Source organism: Mustela nigripes, chromosome 2 (assembly GCF_022355385.1).
Source record: "Mustela nigripes isolate SB6536 chromosome 2, MUSNIG.SB6536, whole genome shotgun sequence".
Lineage (NCBI taxonomy): Eukaryota > Metazoa > Chordata > Mammalia > Carnivora > Mustelidae > Mustela > Mustela nigripes.
Window position 1 is genome coordinate 109,025,188 of NC_081558.1, and position 27,765 is coordinate 109,052,952.

General features: G+C 40.5%; 1 protein-coding gene across 12 annotated transcripts in view; it reads right to left on the minus strand.

Moving 5' to 3' along the window:
- Positions 1-27,765, minus strand: part of LPP (LIM domain containing preferred translocation partner in lipoma) — a 662,033-nt gene that overhangs the window by 158,387 nt on the left and 475,881 nt on the right. For all 12 annotated transcript variants that reach the window (XM_059391302.1, XM_059391292.1, XM_059391291.1 and 9 more), the window contains one exon: positions 10,572-10,698. In XM_059391302.1, the coding sequence (XP_059247285.1) occupies positions 10,572-10,698 (127 nt within the window). The remainder of the gene's footprint in view (positions 1-10,571; positions 10,699-27,765) is intronic.

Genomic DNA, 27,765 nt, shown 5'->3' on the forward strand with positions numbered 1-27,765 from the left:
TAGCAGTGGAGTTGAGTCTAGGATTCAGACAGATTGAAGGTTTGATGGTTAGAGAGCCAGCTGAGGTCTGAGCTCAGAGCTGTGCAATCCTGTAACAAATTGGGGAGAATTTAATATAACATGACTGACATTGGAGTCAGTTAGGAAGAGAATTGGAGTAAGATCATTAATTTGGACCTACTTCTGGGTCTTCCCAGTTTACTGGCCTTGGATATTTTGTTTGTTTTTCTTTAAAAGGATTCAACTGTCTTTGCTGAGAATTCAAGCCATTCAAGTTGCCAACTAGGCTACTCCCTCACAATAGGTCTCTCTTCATGTGAACTCCTGTGATATTTAATCTGTCCCAGGTCAACTGGTAATAGTGGGAAAAGCCCCTGAACCTGGATGAAGAACAATGTATTTTCTACTGCCAGTCATAAAATTGGTTCACCATTAAAGCCCTTGGTGCTATAGGATTTAACAATGCTTTCTTGGCCATTATGTTACATTGTATTATTTCCCATAGTGTATACTACAATGATTGGAGTATAGTAGGCACTCAATAAATATTTGTAGATGACTGAATACATTTAATTAAAAGTACAATAGATGCCTACACCAAATAGAACTCCACAGATGTTCAAACAATGGCTTTGCTGACAGTCAATTAATTAGCCCTTCTGACAAATCTAATGTCACTTCAAAGTCTGGAAGGAGATCATTATCTGTGTGTTTTAGAGAAAGTTGTGGGGAAAGAGCAGGTGAGGGGGAAGAAGGATGGTTTGGGCAGTAAAGCGAGCAGAGTTCAGAGCTATCTGTATTTGCGTGTTTAAGATCAGAACATGCATAATTAGCACCTGTAGGCTCAGGGCTCAACTCTAGCCACACAGTTCAGCACACAACCATAAACAACCTATGAATTGGAACTTTTTTTGGGTCACACAATGTGTCCTCCCGCCAGCTCATTCTCTCCCAGAATGCCAAGTCTGCTGTCAGTTATTAGACCAAAAAAAAAAAAAAAAAAAAAAAAAGTTTCATTATGAAGTGGGAATCTCTTTTCTAGATTTCATTCTCTGATGAAGGGAATGATGATCTCAATGTAACTGAATGAGTGGGTGTCTGCTGTTGATATAAAGACCATATGAAATAGCCATCTGGGTGGTGGTTCACAGCCTGGAAGGGTCTAGTTGAAGTGAACGACCTTTCACAGCTGGTTGCTATGGAAAACACACATAAACATGGGGTAAGGATTGTTTCTATCAATGAAATGCCCTGCTTATCTGACCCAATTAGATTAGAATAGCAGAAAATTGAGGAGTTAAGAGATTGGCCTGGGAACCAAAGATGATGAACTCCACAGTGGGAAATCAGGTAAATGTGATCTAGAACTTAGAACATCTCAGTCATGTAACCCATCAACTGACCAATTTCAGTCCTTAATTCTCATAAAAAATACATGCAAAAGAGGTCAAGTTCAAGGGTGTCAATTTAATTTTCACTAAAGTTCAAGGAATGTAGCAACCATATCTCACTCTACATATTTAAGTGATTTAAAAAACAAACCAAAAAAAGGAGCAAAAAGTCTGAATTATAATCCATGGCACTATAACTAACTAGTTTGCAACTTAGAAAACTCACTCATTTCCTCATCTCTAAAATTCAGGGGATTTTCCTTTGATATTCTCTGATTCTCTCCAGCTCTAACCTTTTATGATCCCATAAGGTGCTAAATAAATGTCTGTTAAATGAATGAAGTATTTTCCCTCTGTAGTTTACTTTATACCATGTCCTGCCACAGGGAATACCCAATGTCTACTCACAATTTTCATTTATATGTTTACTAGTTAATTAAACAAATATTATGTATCTTCTATCAGTCAGATAGAAGGTGTTCTAGAGGTGAAGATAGGGTCACAGCAGTGAATGAAAACAAAACTATTACTTCAGTCAGACTTTCATTCTAGTGGGGAAAATAGACATGGGATACTACAAATAAGAAATGTGATGAAGTGCATTGGGGGAAACTGGAGGGGGAGACAAACCATGAGAGACTGTGGACTCTGAGGAACTAACTGAGGGTTTTGGAAGGAAGAGGGGTGGGAAGTTGAGGGAGCCAGGTGGTTGGTACTGTGGAGGGCAGGTATTGCATGGAGCACTGGGTGTGGTGCATAAACAATGAATTCTGGAACACTGAGAAGAAATTAAGGAAATATATATAAATTTAAAAAATTGATGAAAATGAGAAATTAAAGATATTGGGAATCTCTTCATTAACTTTGTATTTAAAAATCAAGGAGCTCAGGACAGTATATGCACATAGGTCCTAGTAAGTCATTGATTTTATTTTATCATTTTTAAGGGTAATGCATATTTCACTCAAGTTTGAATAAAGTATATCCAGGAGTGGGTTCACAAAAATGTCTGGGAAACCCACTTCCTCACCTTTGTGAATAGGCCTGCCATCCCTCTTCCCACCAGCAGAGACTAGTTTCTATTCTTTATTCAGAAAGGAACTTTTGGCCCTAGAGTTTAAAACACTTCCAGCTGTATGACCTTGAGTGAGTCATTTGGACTTCAGTTTTCTGGAAAATGAAACATTGTTGTAGATAGTTTCTACGATTAAATTCTTTATGACACTATAAGTCTAGGTTCCCAAATCAATGCTTAAAAATACACTATATAGCCAAATTAATTAAAAATTAACGTGTGCTAAGATGGAACACATAAATGCTTAGGATTATTTATTTAGTGTTGTAAACATATATTGCCCCAAGCAAACACCTTACCAGAAATCACCACCACAAAAGGAAATATATCAACTATATCTCATTAACTAGAAAACATTCTATTCGCACGACCCACAGATACCTTAAAGAAAGAGCTGGAAAGAAACAAAACCGAGAAATTCATTCTTTCCCAGATCAATATAACCTTTTCTCTAAGCTACTCATTTTCTAATTTTTCTTCCATTGTGGTTTTTGGGGTTTTTAATTAATTAGGTCATTTTATTTTTTTCTCCTGGGGAAATAAGATGCTTAAGGCCTCAGGTTCCATCTGTACTCAAGGCAACTATCCACCTGGAGTCACTTCCCAGTTTGTAATTGACAGGAGCACTTCGAAATTATTTTCTTGACACAAAATAATAACAACAAAGAAAAACAAATTAACTAGCACCTCTCAGTTGAGACTCCCTCAGCGCTTTTCAAACCAGACACTGTTCCTTGTACTGATGGAAAAGGTAAAGCACAGAGCACGTTCATGGACCGGCCTCCCAGTTCATGACTATCTAGCAACCCCGCAGGAAGAGTGTGCTGGGGGAGAAAGGGAGCAAGATCTGGGGTAGGAGGTCTGGGCCTCAGTGCAATGCTGCTGCTTCGGGGAGCTGTGCTTCTGGGATCTCTGATTTGTAGGATGGGTGGTGGCCCTGGAGAATGGGAGTCCCTTCATTCCTCAGATCCTGTGTGTCTTCACGTGCCAAATGGGGAAAAAATACTGTATTTTGGAGGGCTGCTGTCTAGCTCATATGATATTACAAGTATGAAAGTACTTTACAAAACCTTATCTAGATGTCAGTTGTAATCACCTCATAGAAATGACAATCTGGGGGCAGAATAAGAAATTGGATGCAGGAGGTTGATTCCTGGGCCAGTTTAGATGCCCACGTCACTGAATGTCAGAGTAGGACAGTACTTTCCAAATCCAATCTCATCATCCAGGGGACTCCTGAACACCTATCATCACTTCCTCCATGGGGGGCTATAGGGCTTGGACCTAGACCCTTCCAAGAACTTGTCTCTGTCTGCTCAAAACATTAATTCATCATACTGAAGGCAAATTCGCTGGCTTCCCCACACTTGCCTTGCTTTTGTTGCTAACTTTGGAGGCGTGAATATCAAGTTTAATTCTTTTGCACATAGCAGTCTTCCAGCAGCACCAGGGCTCCAGGTTTCTTTCCTCCACACCTTCAACTGTACCTCAAAGAGTGGTCTGCAGCTCCCTAAGCATCATTGTCCAAGTCCCCTACGCATGCTCACTTATCAACCGGTCTTACATAGTATCAATAAACGGACTACCAATCCTCTCTGACAGGGGCACTCTGTTTCTACTCAGGGACATTCACTAGACCTCCATGTTGCTCTCAACTGAGAAGATACATAGCACCAAGCATGGTGAGTTAGCTTGATTAATGAAGGAATGACAGCACATGCCAACCCGTGCCTTTCTTCTCTTGAGGCATAATTACCACATGCCAGGCCCCCACTGCCTCCTATGTTCCACTTCTGTCCTACTATCCTAGTTCCCCCAGAACAAACTTCTGGATTTATGAAAATTTACCACTATACCTCAATAACAATAGTCAGAGAGAAACAACAACAACAAAAATTCTTAGACAAATGCCAAGTTCTGTGAAGAGAATTTACCTAGTGCTGCTCTAAAGGCATTGGGATTCTTCAAATAGCTCCCTAAACAATTTTGAGACTCACACACTTCAGTTTTTTTAAAAGAAGGAATAAGACAACACTATGTAAGCAATGCCAAGATAATTACAGCCTTGTGTTTAAAAATAAGCTGGTAGATATTTTCATTCTATCCTCAGATATATTACAGTTCTCATTTCCACAGATACTATATTCCAATGGTCTTATTTTAGGTATTAGGGTCTGCACAGCCAGAACACCATTATTTTCAGGGAGAACTATGGATAGAGGGATAGACATGGAACTTCTCTTACATAAACATATTTTGTCTTTCAAAATGAAAGAAAGCACAATACTTAGAGGCTCGGGTGTGTCAACCAATAGGGAAAGTTCTTGGATTAATTCAAAAGATGTGGCAAAAATATCTAGAGACATACTTGACCTTCTATTACATTTCCCCCCTTATAACTGTCGGAAAAATATAAGCTCCAATCAGGACAACTAGCCCTGTAAGCTCCCGAATATTCTGGCAATGGTACCTTTCTCCCCATTCATCTTAATAGCTAATTTTAAAATTCTCCCTCTCATTTTAAGTTCTGAAGTTTCCCCTAACCTAAAATAATTCATAGTTCATCACCTCTTGTTCTTTCTATACATCTATCCTTGGAACTGAGAATCTCCTTGAGTATAAACACACTTTCCTAGGTGCCCAGGGAAACAGAGTGCTTAGATTTGGGCCAAAGGCCCACTGCCTGATTACTGAAACACATGAGAATATTCTACCTTCAATTTTCTTGTATGTTTCCTTTCTTCTCCCTATAGGGTAGTGTTTTGAGGCCCATTCAAGGACCCTATTACCCATGGAGAAAATACTTAAGAATCTTCTATAGCCCAATCACATAAGCCATAACAGATGGAAAATGTTCAGAGCACGAGAGAATTTTGACTTTCCTTTAAAGATACGGACTTATCCATCTGCTGCATTATGGGTTCATTCCTTGTGGTATTTATCTAATACTGCAATGCAACAATCCCTGATTTTGATGAAGATGGAAGAGTATAGAACACTAAAACTAACACCATTTTAGAAGAAGCCATTAAAAAAATAACCAGCTGAGACTCAGTTGAAGGTTCCTGCTTGTAATATTTATCAGGAACTGAGTTAAGAAAATGAGATGTGCTGTAATTAGAGCAATTTGCCTTCTGCAAGGTCAACAGAAGGGCTGGTCGCTAACACCATTGACAGGAAGGTATTGGGTGTGCTGTATTAAAGTATGTATCTAAGCCATGGCAAAAAGGTCACGCTCAAAACAAAACAAAAAAACCCAAAAACCAAAAACCAAAAACCAAAAAACTCACACTCAGTGCCCCATCAGTTAATTTAGGTTCTATACACACTTAAAATATATTGCCAGAGACACTGACGTTCCAGCTACACAACTCATGGCCCTGGCACAGATGGTCTCTCACTTGAACGTCATGACATCGGGAAGGAAAGCATGACAAGAGGCAGGATAATCAGCTATTGACAGGTGCAGGAACAACATACGCCGTTCTATAATGGTAATGAATCAGCACGGACTTGAGATGAGAAGAATGAGTCCACATGCTGAAGCTTATTAACTATGTACCCTTGAACAAGTCATTCAGCCTCTCTGAATCTGTTTCCTCACCGAAAAATGAAGACATCATCACCAGACCTGTCATTCAAACTATGAATAGAGCTTTAGATCAGTATCAGCTCCTATCATCACCATCCTAATGACTATCATCTCATCAGCAGTAGTAAAGGTATGTGTCCAGTACGAAACAAGGAAACACACACAGGAGAGGGAAATGTCAATGATCCATTGTAATCATTAAAAGATTCTGGTTTGGAAGGCACAAGAATCTAATTCTCTCTACTTTTCCCACCCAAGAAAGAAGTCTTAAAAGAATTCATTTGTGAGGCTTCAATACATTTTTGAGGAAGAAAGGTGTCCTGGGTAGCTGTGTAATAATGGCATCTCTAGCTGTTTTAAAGATTGATTTATTTATCTGACAGACAGAGATCACAAGTAGGCAGATAGGCAGGCAGAGAGAGAGAGGAAGGGAAGCAGGTTCCCCGCTGAGCAGAGAGCCTGATGCAGGGCTTGATCTCAGGGCCCTGAGATGATGACCTGAGCCAAAGGCCGAGGCTTTAACCTACAGAGCCACCCAGGTGTGGCATCTCTAGCTGTTTTAATCTAAAGTGATTCAGCCCTCCCCACAATATCCATATCTGCATCAGTATCTTTATGTGTAGATCTACCGATCAATCTATCACCTATCAAGTAAGTTGCAGATATCATGACACATCTCCTTAAACTTCAGTACATTGCTCCTAAAAATAAGGATATCATTTTGTATAACCACAATGTATAATCACAATACCATACTCAAGAAATTAACACTGATATATTATCGAATATATAGCTCATATTCAAATTTCTCTAACCTTGCCTCAAATAGTTAATAGGGTTTTTTTTTTTTTCAACCACAATCCAATCAGGACTCCTACCTTATTCTCCAATTTTATTTCCCAAAATTTGTTCCTTCCCACATTGGTGATTCACTTTAATGATTTTATTCTGTATCATGTTAAAATTTCCCTTGTCAGAAATGATATCACTTCCTTACCATCATTCCTCTATTCTCTATTCTCTATTCCTCTAGATCTTCCAAATCTCCATTAGCGTACTTTTTTTTTTTTAAAGATTTTATTTATTTACTTGACAGAGAGAGATCACAAGTAGGCAGAGAGTCAGGCAGAGAGAGAGGAGGAAGCAGGCGCCCTGCTGAGCAAAGAAACTGACCTGGGGCTCGATCCCAGGACCCTGGGATCATGACCTGAGCCAAAGGCAGAGGCTTTAACCCACTGAGCCACCCAGGTGCCCCTCTATTAGCGTACTTTTAAAGACTTAACTCAAAGGCTAACCATTCCATAAACATATTTCCATTTCTTCCTGGGAATGTCTATTTTCCTTTTTCTGAATTCTCGATGAACTTTGGCTGAAATTTGATTAAGTCACTTGTCACTTCCAGTCTTGTGTTAGGATTAAAGATCATCGCTCTGTATATATTCTCTATTGGGCTATAGGAATCTTCAAGGTAAGATCCATGTCTAGCCAAATGCCTCTAACACTTAGCAGAGAATTTTGTACATTATAGGCACTTAGATATTTTCCACCTAAAGTAAATTTTCCTTAAATAATCCTGGTCTCAATTCATACTTTGTTCATTCTATCTACTCCAAAGAGAATACTTTCTTCTATCTTCTGTGTATCCAAAGCTGATCTCCTCCATAAAAGGTTTCCTAATTATCCAGCTTAAACTTTTGGAGATGACAGATATGTTTACTACCTGGATTGTGGTGGAGCAATACAAATGTATATACATCTCTAAACCCACCAAGTTATGGACACTGATTATATGCTTATGTCTTTTGTATATCTCAATAAAGCTGGGGAAAAAATTTTAGAAGAAAAAAAGTATAGAACGAAGTCTGGATTCTAATCAAGTCCTACAATTTATTAGCTGTTGATGCTGGGCACATTACCTAAACATTTCAGTGCTTCAATTTCCTAATATGGAAATAATAATAGCCTTTATAGGATTATACATTTTCTATAAAGATGAAATAGATTAATTCCTATAAAGTACGTAGAATACCAATGCCACATTGTAAGTACTCAATAAACATTAATCATTATTCCACAATCTCTCTCATGGTTCATAATCCTTATTTGGCAATTATTATTTACCAATTGGTGACATATGTTCTATTTTTGTGATGAACTTAGGTTTAAATCAGGTATTTTTAATGGGTTTCTAATAGGCATATCTAATTTTCTTAAATAAAGCATGGGATAACTTTGATTTTTGAGGATATTCTATATGCCAAGAGCTTGGCTAAGTGCTTTCTATAAATACTTCACCCAAGACTCAAAATAACAGTATGAACTAGTGGTTATTTTAATAGTATAGATAAAGCAAAAACAAAAGCAAAGATTGAGAGAGCGTAACCAAATTGTTCAAGTTGTATAAGCTAGTAACTATTAGAGCTAGGATAGTTCTTGAAGGCCAAGATAATATTTAATTTATATCTGTTTCCCAGAAGGTTTAATACATATTCATCAACACAATTACTCTCCATGTTCAATTTTCCTTATTGCTATGTATTTAGTTGCTATGATATTTGAGGCATATATACTTGTTACATTAGTTTGCAATTTATTTATTTATTTACTTACTTACTTACTTATTTTTTAAAGATTTTATTTATTTATTTGACAGAGAGATAGCACAGGTAAGCAGAGCAGCAGGCAGAGGGAGAGAAAAAAGCAGGCTCTCTGCTGAGCAGGGAGCCCGGTGTGGGACTCGATCCCAGGACCCTGGAATCATGACTTGAGCCAAAGGCAGCTGCTTAACCAACTGAGCCACCCAGGAGCCCTGCTTTTTATTTTTAATATGCTTTAGTACTGTCACCTTATTTTTTGCTTTTAACATGCTCTTTTAGAAAGTTTACCTAAGATTCCAATATAAAACTTTGCCCCACATCAGTAACAAGAGCATGGTACACTTTTAGTATATTTTAATAGGACTAGAGACCTTAAAAAAAATATTCTCCATGCATTCCTCCTATCAATTTGTGTTTAGCTTTGAGCTTTGTTGTATTTGGTTGGAGTAATGCTGTTCCTACGGAAAATTACTAGTGTTGAAAGAAATTCTAGAAAACATTTGCTCCACACTTCTGATTTACTAAGGTGAGAAATGGGGCTCAAGCAGATGGGGAAAATTTCACTATTGCTTAGCCAATCAAAGGCACAGGAAGGGCCAGAACCAGAATTCTTTATTTCCACCATTGACTTACACCTATATACAAATCAGTGCCAAATTTTTCATATCTTATACCATTCCATTTATGGTGTGGCTTTGGACCAGTGTCTCAGTTCACCTGTTATTACACATTCCCAAATAGGGAGCAAGGGGAAGACATGAAAATAGTAAATGTGTGAAGAAGTGAAAACCTGTGTATGTTTCCACCTCTGTGCCTTTGCTTCTGCTCCCCCCACAAATGAAATCTCCTTTCCTTACATGTCTTTAAAGTGATACTACTCAAACTATGGTCCTTGGGTGGGGAATCTAAGAAATGTTTGTCACCCTCCATTGAGACAGAGTACAAAAAGAGAGGGAGTATTTAGGAAAGAATGTAACACTTTAATAGGGTAATTGATTCTTATTCAATCTCATAGTGGTAAAACGTGGCCTTCCATTTTGTATTCTCTTTAATTCACTTTCTTAGTAATTGATTTTAATTGTGCTCTCTACAAATACTGGCCTCCAACAGACTGAGGAGGAAATAGTTTCCATCATAGAAAATTTGGGAGGCACTAATATGAAAGGCCCAGGTTTAGGTACCACCAGTTTCTTTATAAGGCATTCCTGACGCTCCTGATGAAAAGAGCTTTTAAATTTTATAATATCTCACATAAGCCTCTCTTATGCCTCTTACAGCTTCCTACCAAGATTAGTAATTACTCGTGTGTTTTTCTTATCTTTTCTGAATAATTACAACCTCCCTGAAGACAGGTTATGTGTCCGTAGCACCTTGGAAATTGCATATAGTTCATCAATTCACATTATCCTGATGGACTGGATGGGATAACCGTTCATAATTATTCACAGATTTGGAGAAGGGAGAAGGTTGAAAAAAACAAAAACAAAAACACAACAGGAACATCTTTTCCTAAACTCGCAGAGGGAAATAATTGAGAGTGCAGAATTTAGACACTATCCACTTCCACATTTTGTATATAAATATTTAGACGAGTGAGGAACCTGAACACATACAGAAACCCTATTTCTGCCTAAGGAGAAGCTTAGAAGTTGTCAAAAATTCATTTTAAAATCAAATTTGTATCTCAAGAAACTGCACAGTAGTATCCTTGCACTTTCAGTATGAGCGAAACAGATACCCCATTTATGGCAGTCTCACAAAACCATTTCCAGAACACTCCGTCGTGTGCAGAAGCACACCAACTCCAATGCATCCATACTCAAATCCTTTACCCGTGGAACTGATAGTACTCCTAATTAGTAATTAAGAAAACCAGAAGACATTTACTTCAGGAGTCAGCTTTAAACTCCACTCACCAAAGTATTCATCTGCAGGTGGATTTTCCATGTCATACAGCATCTTCTTGGTCAGGTGTTCGAGTTCATCTTCAGGACGGAATGAGGGGGGAACAGCTGGAGGCCCCATGGAACCTGTTTGTCCACCCTAAAAGGCAGAGGACACATAGTTCTTTACATACAATCAAGACGATCATATAGTATTTGCATTGTAGACAAAAAAGTACTGGACATGGCTATTAAGAGATTCGTGTTTAACAATCAGTTTCATCAGTTCTTTAGTGTCTGACCTGGGACACACCATTTTATAGGATCCACTTGTCTTATCCAGATGAGTTATCCACTGGGCTTTGGAAATCCATGTTTACAACAGTAGGGCTTCATTTCATTCAACAGTTGCTAAGTAGTCACTGCGTACCAGTTGTATATTTATAAAAACAATATACACAGAGGCCCCCCTCCCACTTATGGAGTTTATGGTCAAGGGAGAGATTCATGTTCATCAATAATTAAAGATAAAGCAACTACAGAACATGCACAACTAGGGTACATAAAGGGACCTCTCCTGTAGACTGAAAGGAAGAATTCCAGAGGAGAGGCCAGTACAGAGTAGGACATACTCAACTAATGGGCAAGAAACTTACAGGTAGAAGTTTTTCACATTCAGGTGAGAAAAAGGCCAGATGGCATAAGGAGCTCCTCACAGCTGTATATTTCTGTACCACATATAAAGCTTGAGAGAGGAGATGAGATGGGTCTAATGGGGAACAGGGGTGCAGAAAGTGAATGACCCTGTGTTCCATTTAACGAGGTTGGGAAGTTTCTTCCCTTAGTACTACAAACAGCCACGTACCAAATGGAGAGGGTACATCAGTAGCACCGATCCTGGGGTGGTGTTTAAAGAGGTAGACGACCAAGAATTAGAGCCAGGTCACGGTATCAAGTGTCAGGGGAAAGATTATTTGAGATGTTCAACCAAGAATCCAAAGTAGGTAGAGAAAGAAGGAAGGCCAGATGCCAGATATAAGATTTTGCAGTATGTAAACAAGTGGAAATTTAAAATTCTATTTCCCGGGCGCCTGGGTGGCTCAGTGGGTTAAAGCCTCTGCCTTAGGCTCAGGTCATGATCTCAGGGTCCTGGGATCCAGCCCTGCATCGGGCTCTCTGCTCAGCAGGGAGTCTGCTCCCCTTCCCCTCTCTCTGCCTGCCTCTCTGTCTACTTGTAATCTCAGTCAAATAAATAAATAAAAATCCTTAAAAAATAAAATAAAATTCTATTTCCATTTGCCTATATTATAACTTTGGCCATATCCAGTATCACACCCCAGCATCTTTAATCAAAGTGTTTGTAACAAAAACTTATGAAAAGTTAAGAAATAGTGACATCCCAATAGCTGATGGGGAGAGCTGAGACTGAGAATGTTCTTCCCTTGATGTTTATGCATTCTTAAGAGTCCCTCCTTTCATTAAGGGTTTACAAGAATCAGTTCACCAGAACCTGAAGCTGCACATTCATTCACCTGTTATCCTCACTATCGCAAATGTGTTCTTAGATGTGAAAATCCTGTAAGGTATAAATCCCTGTGCAAATGTTTCTTCCTTACTATGAACACTTATTTCAACCAGTCCAAAATACATATTAATTATTTGTGTGATGTCTGAGGCATAAAATGCCTTCTAAACATATGTGAAGTTGTTAATTGGCACCTACCTGGGCCTCTTCTCTGGTTATTTTCCAATTTTTTAGGTTTTTAAAAACATGGATAGAAAGTTGGAATACAGACATACAGATGGCCAAAAAGGCTAAGAATTTTTTATGTTGGTTACTAATCTAACCAACATAATCTAACCTGGGATTTTATTTCACTGTTGGACAATTTGGATTGGAGAATGGACAGCAGTGAGCAAACTATGACATGTGGCCAGTGACAGAGACTAAAAGTAGAGCTGTATGCCAGAATCTCTTATTCATTGTGAGATAAGGAAATCTGACACCCCAAAAGATCAGGGCCAGGCTAGTTATAATAAACCCAGCATAGGAGCCCATCCCAGACTCACTTAATTCAGTAAACATTAAATGTTACATGGAAGGCCTTCTCTAAAGTACAAATAACATTTGAACATTGGATGAGTGGTTTGCTAGTAATATTAAACTTTCAATGGCTCAGATGTTATCTGCTTTTAGGACAATTTTGCTGAAATCATAAAATTGTATGACCAAGGCCAGTCACAGGAATTTTATTTGGAAAAAAAAAAAAAAAAAAAAAGGAACCAAAAGTAACAGTGTAACTATCTGTCCATGGATAAGAGGTCACTTAAATGGACAATGATAGATACATACAATAGAAAGTGAACAGGTTTTAAGAGAACACTGTAAGTTTACCACTACAAGTACAAAAAAGATGGCGTAGCCATGCTATCAAAGGTACAGATCCAGTGATAGGATAGGAAATCTAAATGATGGCCCCAGTTTTGAAAAATAAGTAGAGCTTAATTATGTATCATTCAATATACAGGTAGGGAAGAAAGTCTGAAAGGACATGTACTCCTATGTTAAAGGGAGGCTTTGTTGGGTTTGGAATGCTGAGAGCCTTTTAATTTCTAAGTTTGTGTTTCTTTTACAGTATTTAATTTGACTTCTGCAATCCACGAAATATAACTTTTCAAATGCAATTAATTCAAGTGACAAAGGTAGTCTGGGTACTAGCAAAGCCCTGGAATGGGCTAACCCAGGTCAAGGCAGAGCTCTAAGAGGAGCAAAAGGCCAAAGGTGGGACACAGTTGGGTGTGGACGTGGGGAAAAATGCAAGTGGTTCTGTTTAAAGCTGAAGAGGTGAGAAAAAGGAAGGGTCCGCTCCTGACTGCCATGCCATCCGGGGCATAGGTCTTCTCTGTGGGCCAGGGGCTCTAGGCCCTGTGAGAGACCACAGGAAACTGAAAATCTGATGTGCTCAACAACCTTTTGGCAGAGACTGGCATTCATAAAAATGCACATCAAATTTACCTACATTTTCAGAAAACCCACGGGCTACAGGGACACCTCTAAAGACCCTCAGGGAAGAACGCCCAGACAACAGAAATCTCAATGGGGATTTTCAGCAGGGAGGTGCGCTCAACAGATTAGAAAGTTGTCTTTGGAGGGTCTGTGCTATGGTGAGTGCTGTGAAGTGTGTAAACCTGGAGATTCACAGACCTGTACCCCTGGGGATAAAAATATATTATATGTTTATAAAAAATAAAAAACTAAACAACAACAAAAGAAAGTTGTCTTTGGAGTAGAGGGAGGATGGGAGCACCAAAAGACTGGAAGCGGGTGGGAAGCTTATCCTGAAACATTTGTGGCCAGAGAGTGAAGGGGCAGACTGTGCAGCAGTGGCAAGATAGCTGCAGACAGAGGTTTAACTCTGGCAATGGCTTGGAGTCCTTGTGGGAGCTAGTGAACTCTTTGTCACTTCTGGATTCCTTCTATAAAATGGGCTTGTCCACGCTACCTCAGTCGTTGTAAGGATTAAAATCAGAGAGTTTGTGGGGCGCCTGATTGGCTCAGTGGGCTATGCGCCCGACTCTCCATTTCAGCTTAGATCACGATCTCAGGGTCTTGAGATCAAGCTCCGTGTGGGGCTCCATGCTCTGTGGGAAGTCTGCGTTGTGACTCTCTCTCTCGCCTTCCCTCTGATCCCACCCCCCCTCCATGTAAGGCTCTCATTCTCTCTCTAAAATAGGTAAATAAATCTTAAAAAAAAAAAAAAAGAATTAGAGAGCTTGCATCTCATGCTATAGGAGCTTAACTACTTTCTCAAACCAAGGTAACAAAGGGACTCTCTTTGGATCCCCAACCCACTGCTGAGGGAGGGGATAATCCGAGTTCAGGTGACAGAACTGAAGACAAGGGTGGAAAAATGACCTACATCTTGTTTTCTAGACTTGCAATAAGGAGAGGAACTTGAGCCCCAAATAGGTGGCCATCTGACTCCAAATGCCATGCGTATTTTCCAACCAAACATTGTTTCCCATGGAGAAAGTGGAGACTTGTATTAAAGATTACCTGTCATAGTAATGGCACTGACTGTTTTAATTTAAATCAACAACTATTAAAGAAACGCTGATCGTTCCTGCTCCCAGTGTTAGGGCAGACCCTCAGTGAATGGACATGGCTTCTCATGGTCTGGGCTTCTAGTATCTGCTTTGCTCTTAAACCAACAAAGGCAGCAAGAAGGCCAGGTCTGTCCTCTGCCAGAAATTTGGATTCTACCCTTAGCACTTACGTTACAAGCACAGGTCCTTCTTTCGAAGTACTTAGACTATTAGGACTTAACAGATTTTAAGACAAATATATCCTTCCTTTTATTCTCCAAATACGTCCTATTTGCTTGCAATACAGCTTCTGGAATAACCCATTTGGAAAGGTGCATTTTTTTTCTTTTACATTCCAATCCCATATAAATGCTAACCTTGGATTTCTGGGTTTTCTTATGTGGAAAGATCCCAAGAGAACATCTCTTCTAGAGTTTGTGAATGCTATTTGGCACAGAACTCCTCCCACCCCGCCCCCTAGCCTCTGCCCCCAAACAGTGCACAAAACTGAACATCCCTGGAAAACATATTGGAAAAACACGGGGTCCTCAACGTCCACATGTCTCCTCTCCCATGAAGGAAGACGCAGCCCCTGCCTTTTCTCTGAAGTTCAAGTCCTTTAAGAACTTCAGGGCTTTTCTCCCTGGGGTGAAGAGACCCCTCTTCATTTCTCTTTCTCAGTAGTGCTAAGGGCGCCACACGTCCTAAGAAAAGGGAGCAACCGTCCAATGTATCTTTTAAACAAGTAGCTTCCAGCATTGTGTCTGGGTAATAGAACATGATTGAAAATTTGTGGGGTGGGGGCTGGGAAGGGATGTGCTGCATTATTTTGTTTGTTTGTTCTTCAAACGCAGAGATGTGCAGAGGACCAGCAGGGTAGCTCCCGTGGCATCATCATAATTCCTTGCATTTCTGTGTTGCTTTGCAGGGTGACAGTTTTCATAGCAACAGCCCCATGTAGTAAGTAATCCTACTTTAGGGGGATTAAGGTGAGGCCCAGAGAGGCAAAGTGAGCAATCCGGCATCTAGGACAAGTCCTGAAAATCGGTGGAGTCCTGACAGCCACGGGCTGTGCCGAGTTGGCATGTCCCTGTGACTCTGTGCTGGCTCTCAGTGCCTGGGGCTATGCATGCCCTTCTACACCACTCTTCTGTAATGACTTGGATTTTTTTCAGAGTAAAGGTTTACTGCTAAACAGTGAAACGAAAGTCCTGCAAAGCAAATATAAACAAAGCCTCTAGCCTTTTCTAAGAAAAAAAAAAAAAAAACATTCTTCTAAGTATCAATATTAATCACTAATATGTATGTTCTTTGAAATCCCTGAAACTTCTGGAAGGGGCAAAACACATCGTATGACCTATGGATGAGTTACTGAGATATGAATTTCAGAAGATGACTTCAAAATTCTCCTAAACATGTATTTCCTAAGAAATCACCGAGTGCCAGGCACTATCATGATAAGTTCAAATTATTCTGGATCCCTTCCTCCCCCCACTGACAAGGCACAGTTTAGGAAGAAAGAGATGCAGAAATAGAAAAGCACAATGAAGTGTAAATACTAAAACAGGGATGAATTTGGTGATCTGAGATGGGAGAAGGCTATCAGTAAGGATATTACCTCTTAGTTGGATCTTGAAGGGTAAGTTGGATTTCAATGAATGAAAGAGAGAGAGAGAGACAGAAAGAGAGAGAAGACAAGATATTCCAAGAACATGTGTAAAAGAACATGAACATTAGAAAAAAAAATGTTAAGAAACAGGGGAGGAACAGAGCTAGATGAGGCTAGAGAAATGACCTAGGGTCCATGTCAAGACTGTTGTAAGCAACACAGAGTCATCAGGAGATTTAAAACTGGGTGTTCACTCTATTAATGTCACATTATTGAAATATACATACTGGCAACGTCTTCAAACACCAAGTCTAATGATGCCTTAAAAAAGTGCAACCAGACAGCACAATACTTCTGAGAAATTTAATGGCTAATATGCTTAAGGTGTCTCATAGTTACTAAGTGAGGCAGAGACCACTAACAGCTCTCCAAAATCGACTTCCTTCTCTTTCTGGGCACACAGCTGGATTCCATCTTCCACTCTTCCCTGCAGTTAGATGTGGCCATAGGAGGCACAAGAAAGGAGGAACATACCCCATGGAGAGCTAGCCCCTGACCAAGCTGGCCAACCTCACATTGCTATACAAGTGAGACTGGCAAGAAACATGCTCAAAGGTTAATGGTTGATGGCAGAGTGGTTTATATTCCTTTTCTTTTTATTTTCCTATATGTGCCTCTTTTTATAGTAAAAATTTTTCCCCTTAGATAGGGGAAAAAAAACCAACAACACTTTTTTTTCTTCTTGACACAAAAGTGTCAGAAAATGGAAAATGTCCAAGCATCTGCAACTGGTTCCTCTCTGTCATGGTTCTTTTCCTGCTAGCAGCCCAGCTTATAATATTCCGGGGAAGGCTTATTATGAATACTGTAGCCAGATCTGGATCTAGTCCCTGGTAAAAGTTATGGTTGAGACTGTGCAAAAATTAGGACTGTTTCTGCAGACAAAGTGAGTATGGACAGAGTCCTCGGTGAGCAAGGAAACTGCCAGATGAAGAACACAGATAAGGATGTTGCCATACTTATGTAACACCTGATGGTATTTGAAGGGTTTTATATATTTCTACATAGGAACCCACAAGCACAGAGGGACTTATTTATCTCTTTAATCTGTGTTCTGCCTTTAACTAGTCCAGTCATTTCGATCAAATCACTTCTATTCCCTGAGCTTAGTAGCATTCTGTGCAAAATGATGTTTTCAAAGATTCCTTTGATTCTACCCTATCTTATTTTTGTGCCCATATTATGCAGGGCACATATCATTACAGATATTTATAGGGAAATCACAGATAATTCATATTTTCGGGGACTTTGTAGTCTATAAAAACAGACACACACTGAGTAAATGGAAACAACATCATTAAAGAGATTTCCATTTACAGGAGGATTTAGACTACTTGTCAGCATCCCCTGAAACAATCTAGAACTTCATTCAGCATTCTGAATCTGAGTAAGCAGCTGGCAGGTCACAGGGTTTCTGCAGCCTACTGAACTTTCACTACATGTGGGGCATGAAAAGTCAAGAACAAACAAAGGTTCAACACCCCATGGGACCACCACCCCTCCTTGGGTGGAGAAAGAATTTCCCCAGCCCTCCTACATAAAGCCTGCACGGGGGGGTGCAAAGGGCGAAGACCCCGAGAGGAACACCTACTACCTTGAATTTCTGTTCCCACCAATGTAACTATTTAAATATGTGGGTTACGCATCCATTTTACAAAATGGCTACCCACCCTCTGTCATCACGTCAGCCTCTTGAGTTGTTCTGATACTGACCTCGCACACGCAGCGCCCTGGGTCATTTCTCTCCCATTGGTCCTTACCCGCCATTCACTTCCTAGTTACTAAGTGCTAGATAAGTTGAACTCAGTCCAAATCTGAACCTTCCCAGAAAAGCACCGCCCAGGCAGATAAACACCAGGAAAAGACAGCCAAGATATTCAGAAAGATTACATGATAATGAGTACTCTATCACTCGGGGACCAGAGCTGCTCACTTTTCTTGTCCATTTGTAATGATGTACAAGAGGTTCCTTCTCTCAGAGGGAAAATAACTTCAATTATGTGTTCTTGAAAAAAGAAACATTGAAATTATCTTCTTTCAAAAGGTAGAATTAGCCCCATTTTGGAGCTGAAAGCCTGCCAGAAAAAAATATATTTCTGATATTTTCCTTCTTTTTTTTTCCCCTTTCTATTTAACTATGTCAAGTTTGCAGTATGCAATTTCCTGAGGCTGCTTCTACTTTCTGACTCTCACTGAATTACCATACTCTACTCTCAACGTCTCACTTTTAATGGAAGGAGCACCCTTGCAGGCCAAGGGCAGAAGATTTGCTGCATACTGACTCCGCTTGGGGTTAAAAGCAATGGGCCACAGGGAAGGAAGGGGCAGGGTGAACTGCCTTTTAACAACTAGAAACCCATAAATGAAAACTCCTCACAGCTGCAGAGGAGCAGAAAAGCGTGCTCTGAGTTCTTCTATTCTTAAGCTCCATTTTCTTAGAGAATGAATGGTAAGGCCACAAAGAAGAGGATCCAGAAATGTTGACGTGAAATAGTTGGTGCTAGCTTTGAAACCCCTTCCAGTTAGTTTTCAACTTTCAAAAGCTTGATTTTCTTCTGACCTCTTTTTCATATTCTCTTGCCTGTGTCATGCATCGATACCTCCATCACCTTTCTTCAGACAAATTACTGGAGTCATGGCCAAGGATGGATGATTCTGAATGACCGCGTGGTAGATGCCACTGCAGCCAGAAGTGGGGGGAATCACCCGGTGTCCACTAAGGGGCCTTGTGATGTTTGCGCACAGGGTGCAATGGTGAGGCAGGCTGAGCACAGAGCAAGGTGGCCCCTCTCTACACTCACCGCTCTTAGTCAGGTAGCCTCAAGAGTGCCTGGGCATGGAGCATGCTTGTTCCCAGGCCTGACGTCTGGGGCACCATTTCAGTTCCCCACTGTTTGTTTCTCTATTACTGATGTTCTCATCCATCAACTGGAAGTTAAGAATATCTAATTCATAGGGAGAACCTTTGTAAGATATTAAACATCACATAAATGGCAGTTCTAATTACCAGGAGGGACAGCTTACAAACCACCAACAAAGATGATTTTCTTCTTGGAAGTGGAATGTCTGCAGAGTAATACTCTCTCTTGAGCTCAGTGTTTGCTGATGAAGCACTCAGGCTAGTATACCTGAATTTCACCCTAATCGTTTCAGCAAGAGATGGAATCTCTCTGAGTTCTTTTAACTACAGACCTTGAACAAATATACAACATTTGGTGAACGACACTTTGCTGGCTCTCTGAATGGTCAACTGCCCCAGTTGACTTTTGGCACCAAAAGATAAGTTATACAGCAGGGCTCTCATGTTTGGCTCTATAGAACAAGGTAGACTCCCCTCATGCTTTCCTGCTGCAATGAATTTCAGGGAGAAAAACAGATGCTGTCCCACCTGATAGATAAGAAGTAGGAAAGGTGAGAGGCATGAAACCCAGAGCCTCAGCATCAGGGAGAAGTGATGCTCCTCAGCATCTTGCCAACTGAACCCAGAGTTCCCATGTCGGTGCTCCCATACAGCCCTCCTCAAGGGAGAAAGTGAGTTGCCTCTGTGGGATGGTAAGACCTCTTCCATTTCACTCCCCTCTTATATATACTTTTTCTACCCAAAGCTAAAAGAAGCTGTTTCCATAATACTATAGCTAAAACCCATATACATTCCCCCTTTCTCCCCATTAATCAGGTCTTCTGTATGTTATATCTAAGGGATTAGCTATAACAAAGGCAAGACAATTATAAAACGCGATTTCCACTGGTAGGTTTCACCTCAATGAGACACAGGACATAAAAGTTTGATGAATAGAAGGAACTGTCCTTCAAGGTTTTCTTCAAACTAAACAGGTCTTGGTCTTCGTTGTGCCCCACTAGTGCCTGGCCAAGATTTCTGAGAAGACCTTCATCTTCATTTGGTTGTCTGGAACAATGGAAAGAACTACTTGCTCCAACATTGGGAAGAAACAACTTACCCCAACACACTCATTCCTGTGCACTGTCCCACAGAAAAGTCATCCTCAACCAGAAGATATATTTTAATAAAGCTGTATCGGACATCACAGTATGTGTCCTATGAGGGCTCCCACCCTGACTGAAGTTCTTTTTTTTTTTTTTTTTAAAGATTCTATTTATTTATTTGACATACAGAGAGAGATCAAAAGTGGGCAGAGAGGCAGGCAGAGAGAGGGGGGGAAGCAGCTCCCTGCTGAATCAAGCAGGCTCCCCGGCTTGATCTCAAGACCCTGAGATCATGACATGAACCGAAGGCAGAGGCTTTAACCCATTAAGCCACCCAGGCACCCCTTGACTGCAGTTCTAATCCACTGTATTCAAAATGGGGTTTTTGCAATTCCTTATCACTATTTGGACTATCTCGTAATTCTTGCCATTATCATGATATCATAATTCTTGCCATTCTCAAGATATTAAAATAGTACATCTAATAATTACAAATATATAAAAACATATATGAAAGAGTGCCCACATATGTCTATATAGGTAGGTATTTAAAAAAACAGATACTAGAGGGAAATATACCAAAAAAACTCATGCTAGGATGGTGGGATTATGGGTAATTTAAACTTCTTCCTAATAATTTTTAAACTATCTACACTGAATATAGTCAAAATGGATTACTCTTAGAAAATAAAAAAATAGACTTTATAAAACATGGGATTTCTGTCTTGTCTTAAGTATTTTCACATACAAAGACAGAAGGGAATGGAGAATCTAAGGTGGGGACAATTTGCTGAAAAAAATAAAAGCACCTGGATTTTCAGTCCTGATATGCATAGAAACACTTTTCTACTGTACAAGCTGTTTCTATCTAGTGGGCTTGACAGATGCCTGAACATGACACAAGACACTGAAATGACATGCAAATCAGTTTTTCGGTTTTAATATGCAAATATGACGCTTGGCACATCACTTTCCATGGCTGAGGTAAATTGCTGTTTTTGAGTTTTTCGTGGGAAATGCACGCCAGCCAACAAATGGTTAACTCCCCACATCTCACCTAACACAAGGTGGTTTTCATTTGAGTCAGAAAGGTTCTTGCTCTGCCATCCTTGGCACTTCAGATGCAAAGAAAGGGCATGTGTTTTGTTCAGTAACAATGTCACCGGCAGCAAATAAGGCATGTCTTCCCACAGAGGCACTAATCACATTGGATTTCTGGGCCCTAGCGGGGAAGCGAGCAAAGTGTCTCCATGAGAAACACAGAGAAAAAGGTTTTTTGCTTGACCCATGAAAATCAAATCAAAGTAGTTCAACTTTATGGGAAGATGAACTTCTGGCTGGAGACAAAGAAGAAGGAAGTCAAAAGTCCTTGCTTCTAGGGCATTTGAGTGGTGTGGAAAACTGTAGTTTCTGTGAAATCTACGCTAAATTATCCACAAATATTAGTAATTAGGTATTAAGTCAATCATCAACATAATTGAGAGTCATCCAGTTCAAGGAATTCATAGTCCAGACAGGCAGTCAAGTCTCGTGAAGGAGAAATATAAGAAGGAAGCAAAGCATTGACTGTTGATGGTAGTCACTATGGCTTAAACACTTGAGAATATAGGCTCTAGGGATGTTCTACCTGCTTGGGTTCAAATCCCACATCCTCTACTTCCCAACAGTGTGACCAGGGGCAAGATGTTTCAGCTGACTAAAGATGTGTTGCCTAAATCATAAAATGGGACCAACTGGGTTTGCCTCATGAGTTCAATGACAAGGTCCATGTAAATCATTTAGCCACCTGAACTAATTAAGAATTTCTTATTATCTTTAAAGATAGGCTATGGTATATAAATATCCCATGAAGAAATCAATGGATATTATAGATTCAGAGGAAAGACAGGAGACAGTGGACTAGAGCAGACCAAAAGCATTCCAAGGGGGCTTGATTTTAGGGCTTGAGGGAAAGAGAACAAACAAACACTTTGTAGTTCCACGGTCCTTCACAGCCAACAAGAATCCCAATATAACACTCACACACGCTGGATCTCAGTTAATACTTTCCAAAGCATGAGAGCATGTTTTCTGTACAAAGAAACAAACCAAGTTAGTGGTTTAAGTGACTATGTTAAGTGACTTAGCCAAAATCACACCCATAATAAGTGGCAGAGCCAGGAGTTAAACACGAGTCTTCTGATCCAAGCTCGGTGTTTTTCCACTAATTTACAGCTGCCTCTATATATTCATTTAGAAATATGAAACTTACATGATCTATCATAAAGGTTAATCAAGACAGTCAACCTCACTGATTAAAGCATGATGCTAATTATATCAGAGGTTGGAGACCGATGTGGCCCCTTCTACTTTCAGAAACACTGATTGTGGTATAACGGAGAAAGTGTGGGCTTCAGAAGCAGACAAAGCTGGTGCCAGTACCAAGTTACATCGCTTCTTTTGTATAACATTTTTGTCAACGTCTCTTACATTAGTGTCTGCATCTGTATAGGGGGTGAGGGGGCAGGCAGGAGAGAGGGAATGCCCCATGTCAGAGCCATTGTGACTAATACCTAAAATGGTACATGGTGTGTGCTAATATTTAACAGCGGCTCATGACTTGTATTAAATGCTCACAAACAATCGGTCGCATCTGAGCTCTGGAGGTCGTTCAAATATGGCAGGAAGGTGGATCAGGGAATACAAATGAGTCAGTGTCATTCATGAGTACTGTGGCAGAGAGGAAAGAAGCACAGAGTGATGTGAATGCAAAGACCAGCAGCTTGCATATTGCTAACTGATCATCAACCATGACTCACGTAATAAGTCTCCTGAAGGGATATCCCTTTCCATAAACTCCGAAAGACAGAAATGCGTAAGCGTTTAATTGATAATATTTACCAATTTATAACTGACGAGACTGAGAATAAGCGAGGAACACTGAGTGCTCAGCAGGGGCCAATGTTCAAAATATTTTACATCAACTCAGTTCCTCGTCACAGTCACCCCATCAGATGGTTACTGTTCTGATTTCACAAATGAGAAAACTGAGGCACAGGGATCACCCTGACGGGAACTGGCAATTTGGGATTTGAATCCAGTCATCAACTCCAGAAAGTGAACACTTAACCACCACATGAACTGTCTCAGCTGCTTGACCCATCTGCATCTAATTAGAGGGATTTTATGACTTTTTAGGGGAATCTTTTTAAAGATGTATTTTTATTTATTTTTTTAAGGGGGGGAGGGCAGGAGGGAAGGGAAAGAGGGAGACAGAGAGAGAGAGAATCTCAAGCAGATGCCTTGCTGAGCATGAGTGTGGGGCTCGATCTCAAGACCCTGAGATCGGGACCTGAGCCAAAACCAAGAGTCGGATGTTTAACCAACTTAGCCAGCCAGGCACCCAGATTTTTTAGGGGAATTTAATCATATATTACAAAATCCTGAATGATCAAAGGAATCTTTCTTAAGCACAAATGCTACATTTTATCATGCAATATTTCCTCCTTGTAGAAAGATGGCAACTGAGAAAAAAAAATAGTAAGCACCCTGGGAAATCCTACCACAGATGGACTGAGTACAGAACTTTGAGAGGCACGGTCATTTTTGAGATCTTTGCTCACGATACAGTAGGAGAAGTAGAACTGCTCTTCAAAAGATGACTTACTTAAAAAAAAGAAAAAAAAAAGACTACTTACTTCATCAGTCTCTGATACAAGCTGGCATGTTAATGGCAAATCTTAAAATAGTAAGAGGAGATGATAAGTAGCACTGTGTTTAAAGGTGGGTAAAGGGAAACACATGGAGAAGACACAAATACACTCTCATGTGAAAAGCTAAAAGACAATGCCATTTTCTAGTGACCAAAGTAATATTTTTTTTCTGCTAGGCTATGACCTAACCATGAATAAAGTACTATGAAAGTATTACATTTGACAAGAACTAAACCCTTCCCAAATAGTGTCAAGCAATAGTCTGTCTGGGAGGAAACGACAGATCCCCAGCAGATTCTCTGCAAATTTTAGAAACAGAAGACACACTAGAGGTCACCAACGGGTAGAGGAGTCCCTTTATAACTACTAACATGAAAACGGAAGGCTGGGGAGGAAATGGAGTTGCCCAAGGTCACCTAGAAGAGGAGTGGTAGAATCAGGAAGAAAGCTCAAATCAGGGAAGGAAGTCTAATTCAAAGCTAGTTAGTTCACTTTCTATCATGAAAGATTCACTGAGAAGAGTGATGCATTCTTGATGTCCTATAAAGTATGCTCATTCTTGGCAAAAACGTTGGGAGCCCTAATCTACATTTATGCAGCATTCTGAGATCCCAAGATGGAAGTTGCTATAAAGTGAAAATCATTGCTGTTATTCTCAGCAAGCCTACACAGGCTGACAACAGCTGGCACAAGCAGATGTGGTCCACAGCGGATTCTGCCAGGCTTGTTGGTACCAACCCCATGCAAGGCTCTTTTCCCCGACTTGGCAAAAGGTGTTTCTCCTCAGTTTACATAGAACCCCTGAGCACAAGCAGATGTGGTCCACAGCGGATTCGGCCAGGCTTGTTGGTACCAACCCCATGCAAGGCTCTTTTCCCCGACTTGGCAAAAGGTGTTTCTCCTCAGTTTACATAGAAACCCTGAGCTTCTTGTTGCTATAGGGTGAGCTCAGAGTCCTACTCAGGTTTTAATTCCTCCTTTCTCCCATCATAGATACTATTTTCTAATGACATGCCTTTCAGAGACACTTGTCATGTGGTGAGGATTTTCTTCCTCAGGGGTCTTAAACAGTGTCTAAGGATTCCAACAGTAACCTGCGTGGAATCACTACCCTGTCCAGACGTTCTCTCCTTTAACATGAACTCTGAAGTAATCCAATGACCTAAGTTCCTTTGCTACCTCGCTTTACAGTTGAGAAAACACACACAGAAGCTAAATAACATCTTCCAAGTCCCAGAGCAGGTATGAGAAAGCTAGGGTCTGTGCCCAACCACACTGATTTCTAGAAACCGTCTCCCGAGTTCCTGTAACTAGAGATTAAGACGCAGAGGAATGGGGTCCAAAGTGTCACTCCAATCAGAATGAAATGGTCTGATATAATTAAGTGTCACAAAGATTCAAAGGGGTATTATTATAACACCACTATGAATATCATCAAAAACTCTATATCCATCTCTATCCTCCTAACTCTCTAGGGTAAGAGGTAGGAAGCAAGGTATTAGTGACTCTGACCCAGGTCATTCAGCCACGCCTCAACCCTCCTGACAAGGCTTAATATGACTGACTCAGCCTTCAGTGTTTCTGGAATATAGAGAGTCTCTTGGCAAACAAGTAATTAGATGTTACAGTAACATGGAAATGTTAAGAGTCACATTGTTTCACTTATGAGATGCAACTCAGACAGCTTCTAATAACACAAAAACTAAACATAACTGAGGAGATGTCTGTAAATAATACATTTATTCCAAGTATATTTGCTGTGTGCCCCATAAGTACTAGTGCTACAGAAATAACTGAAATATGGGTCCCACCCTCTAGGAAATACAATAGGAAATATGAGACACCTGGAAATCTCCAAAAATAAAATATCCAAAGTACAATGGTTTAATCACTGCTGCCAGAACATGGAGGAGATGGCTCAAGCCGGGGAGATGAAAGGACACATATAAGAGAGGGAAGCATTTTAATCAGGTCTGTGACAAAGATGGAAGCCACACATCCAGGGATATAACAGGAATGACATCCCAGGTGAAGACTTTGAGAAGTACACACAGAGAGTCAACTTGAAAGGCTACCATCTTTCATTTCCGGGTAAAAACACATGTAACTGACCCCTGGCTCTTATGTCTCTCTGTGTTCCTTTTTGATGATTGCTCTGTCTGTGCTGTGCATGAAGAGGTCAGGCATGCTTTAGTGAAAGTGAGGGAACTGTATGCTGGTATAGTCAGCCCAGACACAAGGATCAGCTAGGGAAACAGATCTGCAGATGAGCCCCGGACTCTGGCACAGCAGGTCAGCTGTTCTAGACTCGGGTGAACAATATATATTCAAATACATGCTTTTTTGCTGCTGATCTTAAAAAAAAAAAAAAAAAAAAAAGAAAGAAAAGAAAAAAAAAGAGGCTGCTTCCGGGCGTCTGGCTGGCTCCGTCAACGGAGCATGCAACTCAGTGTTGTCAGTTCAAGCCCCATGCTGGGTGTAGAGCTTGCTTTAAAATTAAAAAAAATAAAAAAAAAAAAAAGAAGAAGAAGAAGAAGAAAAGGAAAAGAAAAAAAAGTTGCTTTACTGAGAGGCTGAAGAAAGTGAGCCACAAAGTGACTGTGATGATTTCTGATGCTAACAACTCCACGCTTGGTGGAGGGTCAGGGTAGAGAACCACGGTGGTTGCCCCAGGCTTGTCCTGTAAGGGCTACCTGCCATGTAAGGCATCAGGGGCCCCGTAGGTTTTGTTGGTTTGTTTGCTTTTGTAGGTTCCTTAGTGTTAGGTGTTGTTTCTACATAAACGCATAGCTGCACATTCCCAGGAGCACCCTCCACTCACTCCTCTGGTGTCTGTGTTCAAGCGGATATGAGGCACATGTCAAATGAAGCCAACATTATCGTAAAAGCCAGACTGAAACAGCTCAGTGTGCTTGCCTGCATCTGTAACTTAATCCATAATCCCAGGAACTAGGAGTCAAGGATTTCTTTTTCTGACGAAGAACACAGGTAGACGATAAGGACAGAACAGCCTGGCTATTACTAGTTCTAGGTCCCTCTTTGCTCAGTGTCGCTGGGTGCTGTCAAACCGTGTACCCTCTCTGAGCCTGGTTTCCTCCAGTGGGTCTTCCATCTTCTAAGGCACATATGTCTTGTGAGAAGCACTATGGAATGCCGCAGAGGCACCTCGCCCTCCCAGCCTCCTCTCTAGGTAGCTGTTCTCACGGCCTTCACTCACTGGTGAAGAAACGGAAGCCAGAGCTCTGAGAGCTCTGAGGACTACAGTCAGGACTCCAACACGACTCTAGACCACAGCGTACCGCGTGTGGTATTTTGTGTGGTGCTGTATTTGTTTTCTCTTTCCTACCTCCTAAATTTTTGGCTATGTTGTTACGTGTCTCTCATCACTAGGATATAAAACTGGTTAATCCAAACTGTGTTGATGTGCATCGGCCCACGGTGGCCGATAGTGCAGTTGTCACACTTTGATTACGCAGTTAAGGCTGAAGTGAGAAATGAAGAGGACCCCGTAAACACAGGAGCTTAAACTGACATTAAATGTAGCTGATACTGTCTCCTCTCTGCAGAAGACATAGACAGAAGTCTGCAGAAGACACAGAAGTATCCTAAAGGGTAAAAGAAAGGATCCTGGATGAAGACAAAAACAGTGGCCACAAGTACCCATAATTAGCAATTACAAATGTTCGAACTACAAATGTTCAAGCCTTGTACACAATGGATGGTCTACAAGTTACATGTTATAATAATTAAACCTCTTTCTACAAAGGCCCAGGACAGTTAAGCAGGTTGCCTAGAGACCTGTAGGAAGTACAGGAAGGGGCAAGACTTGATTATT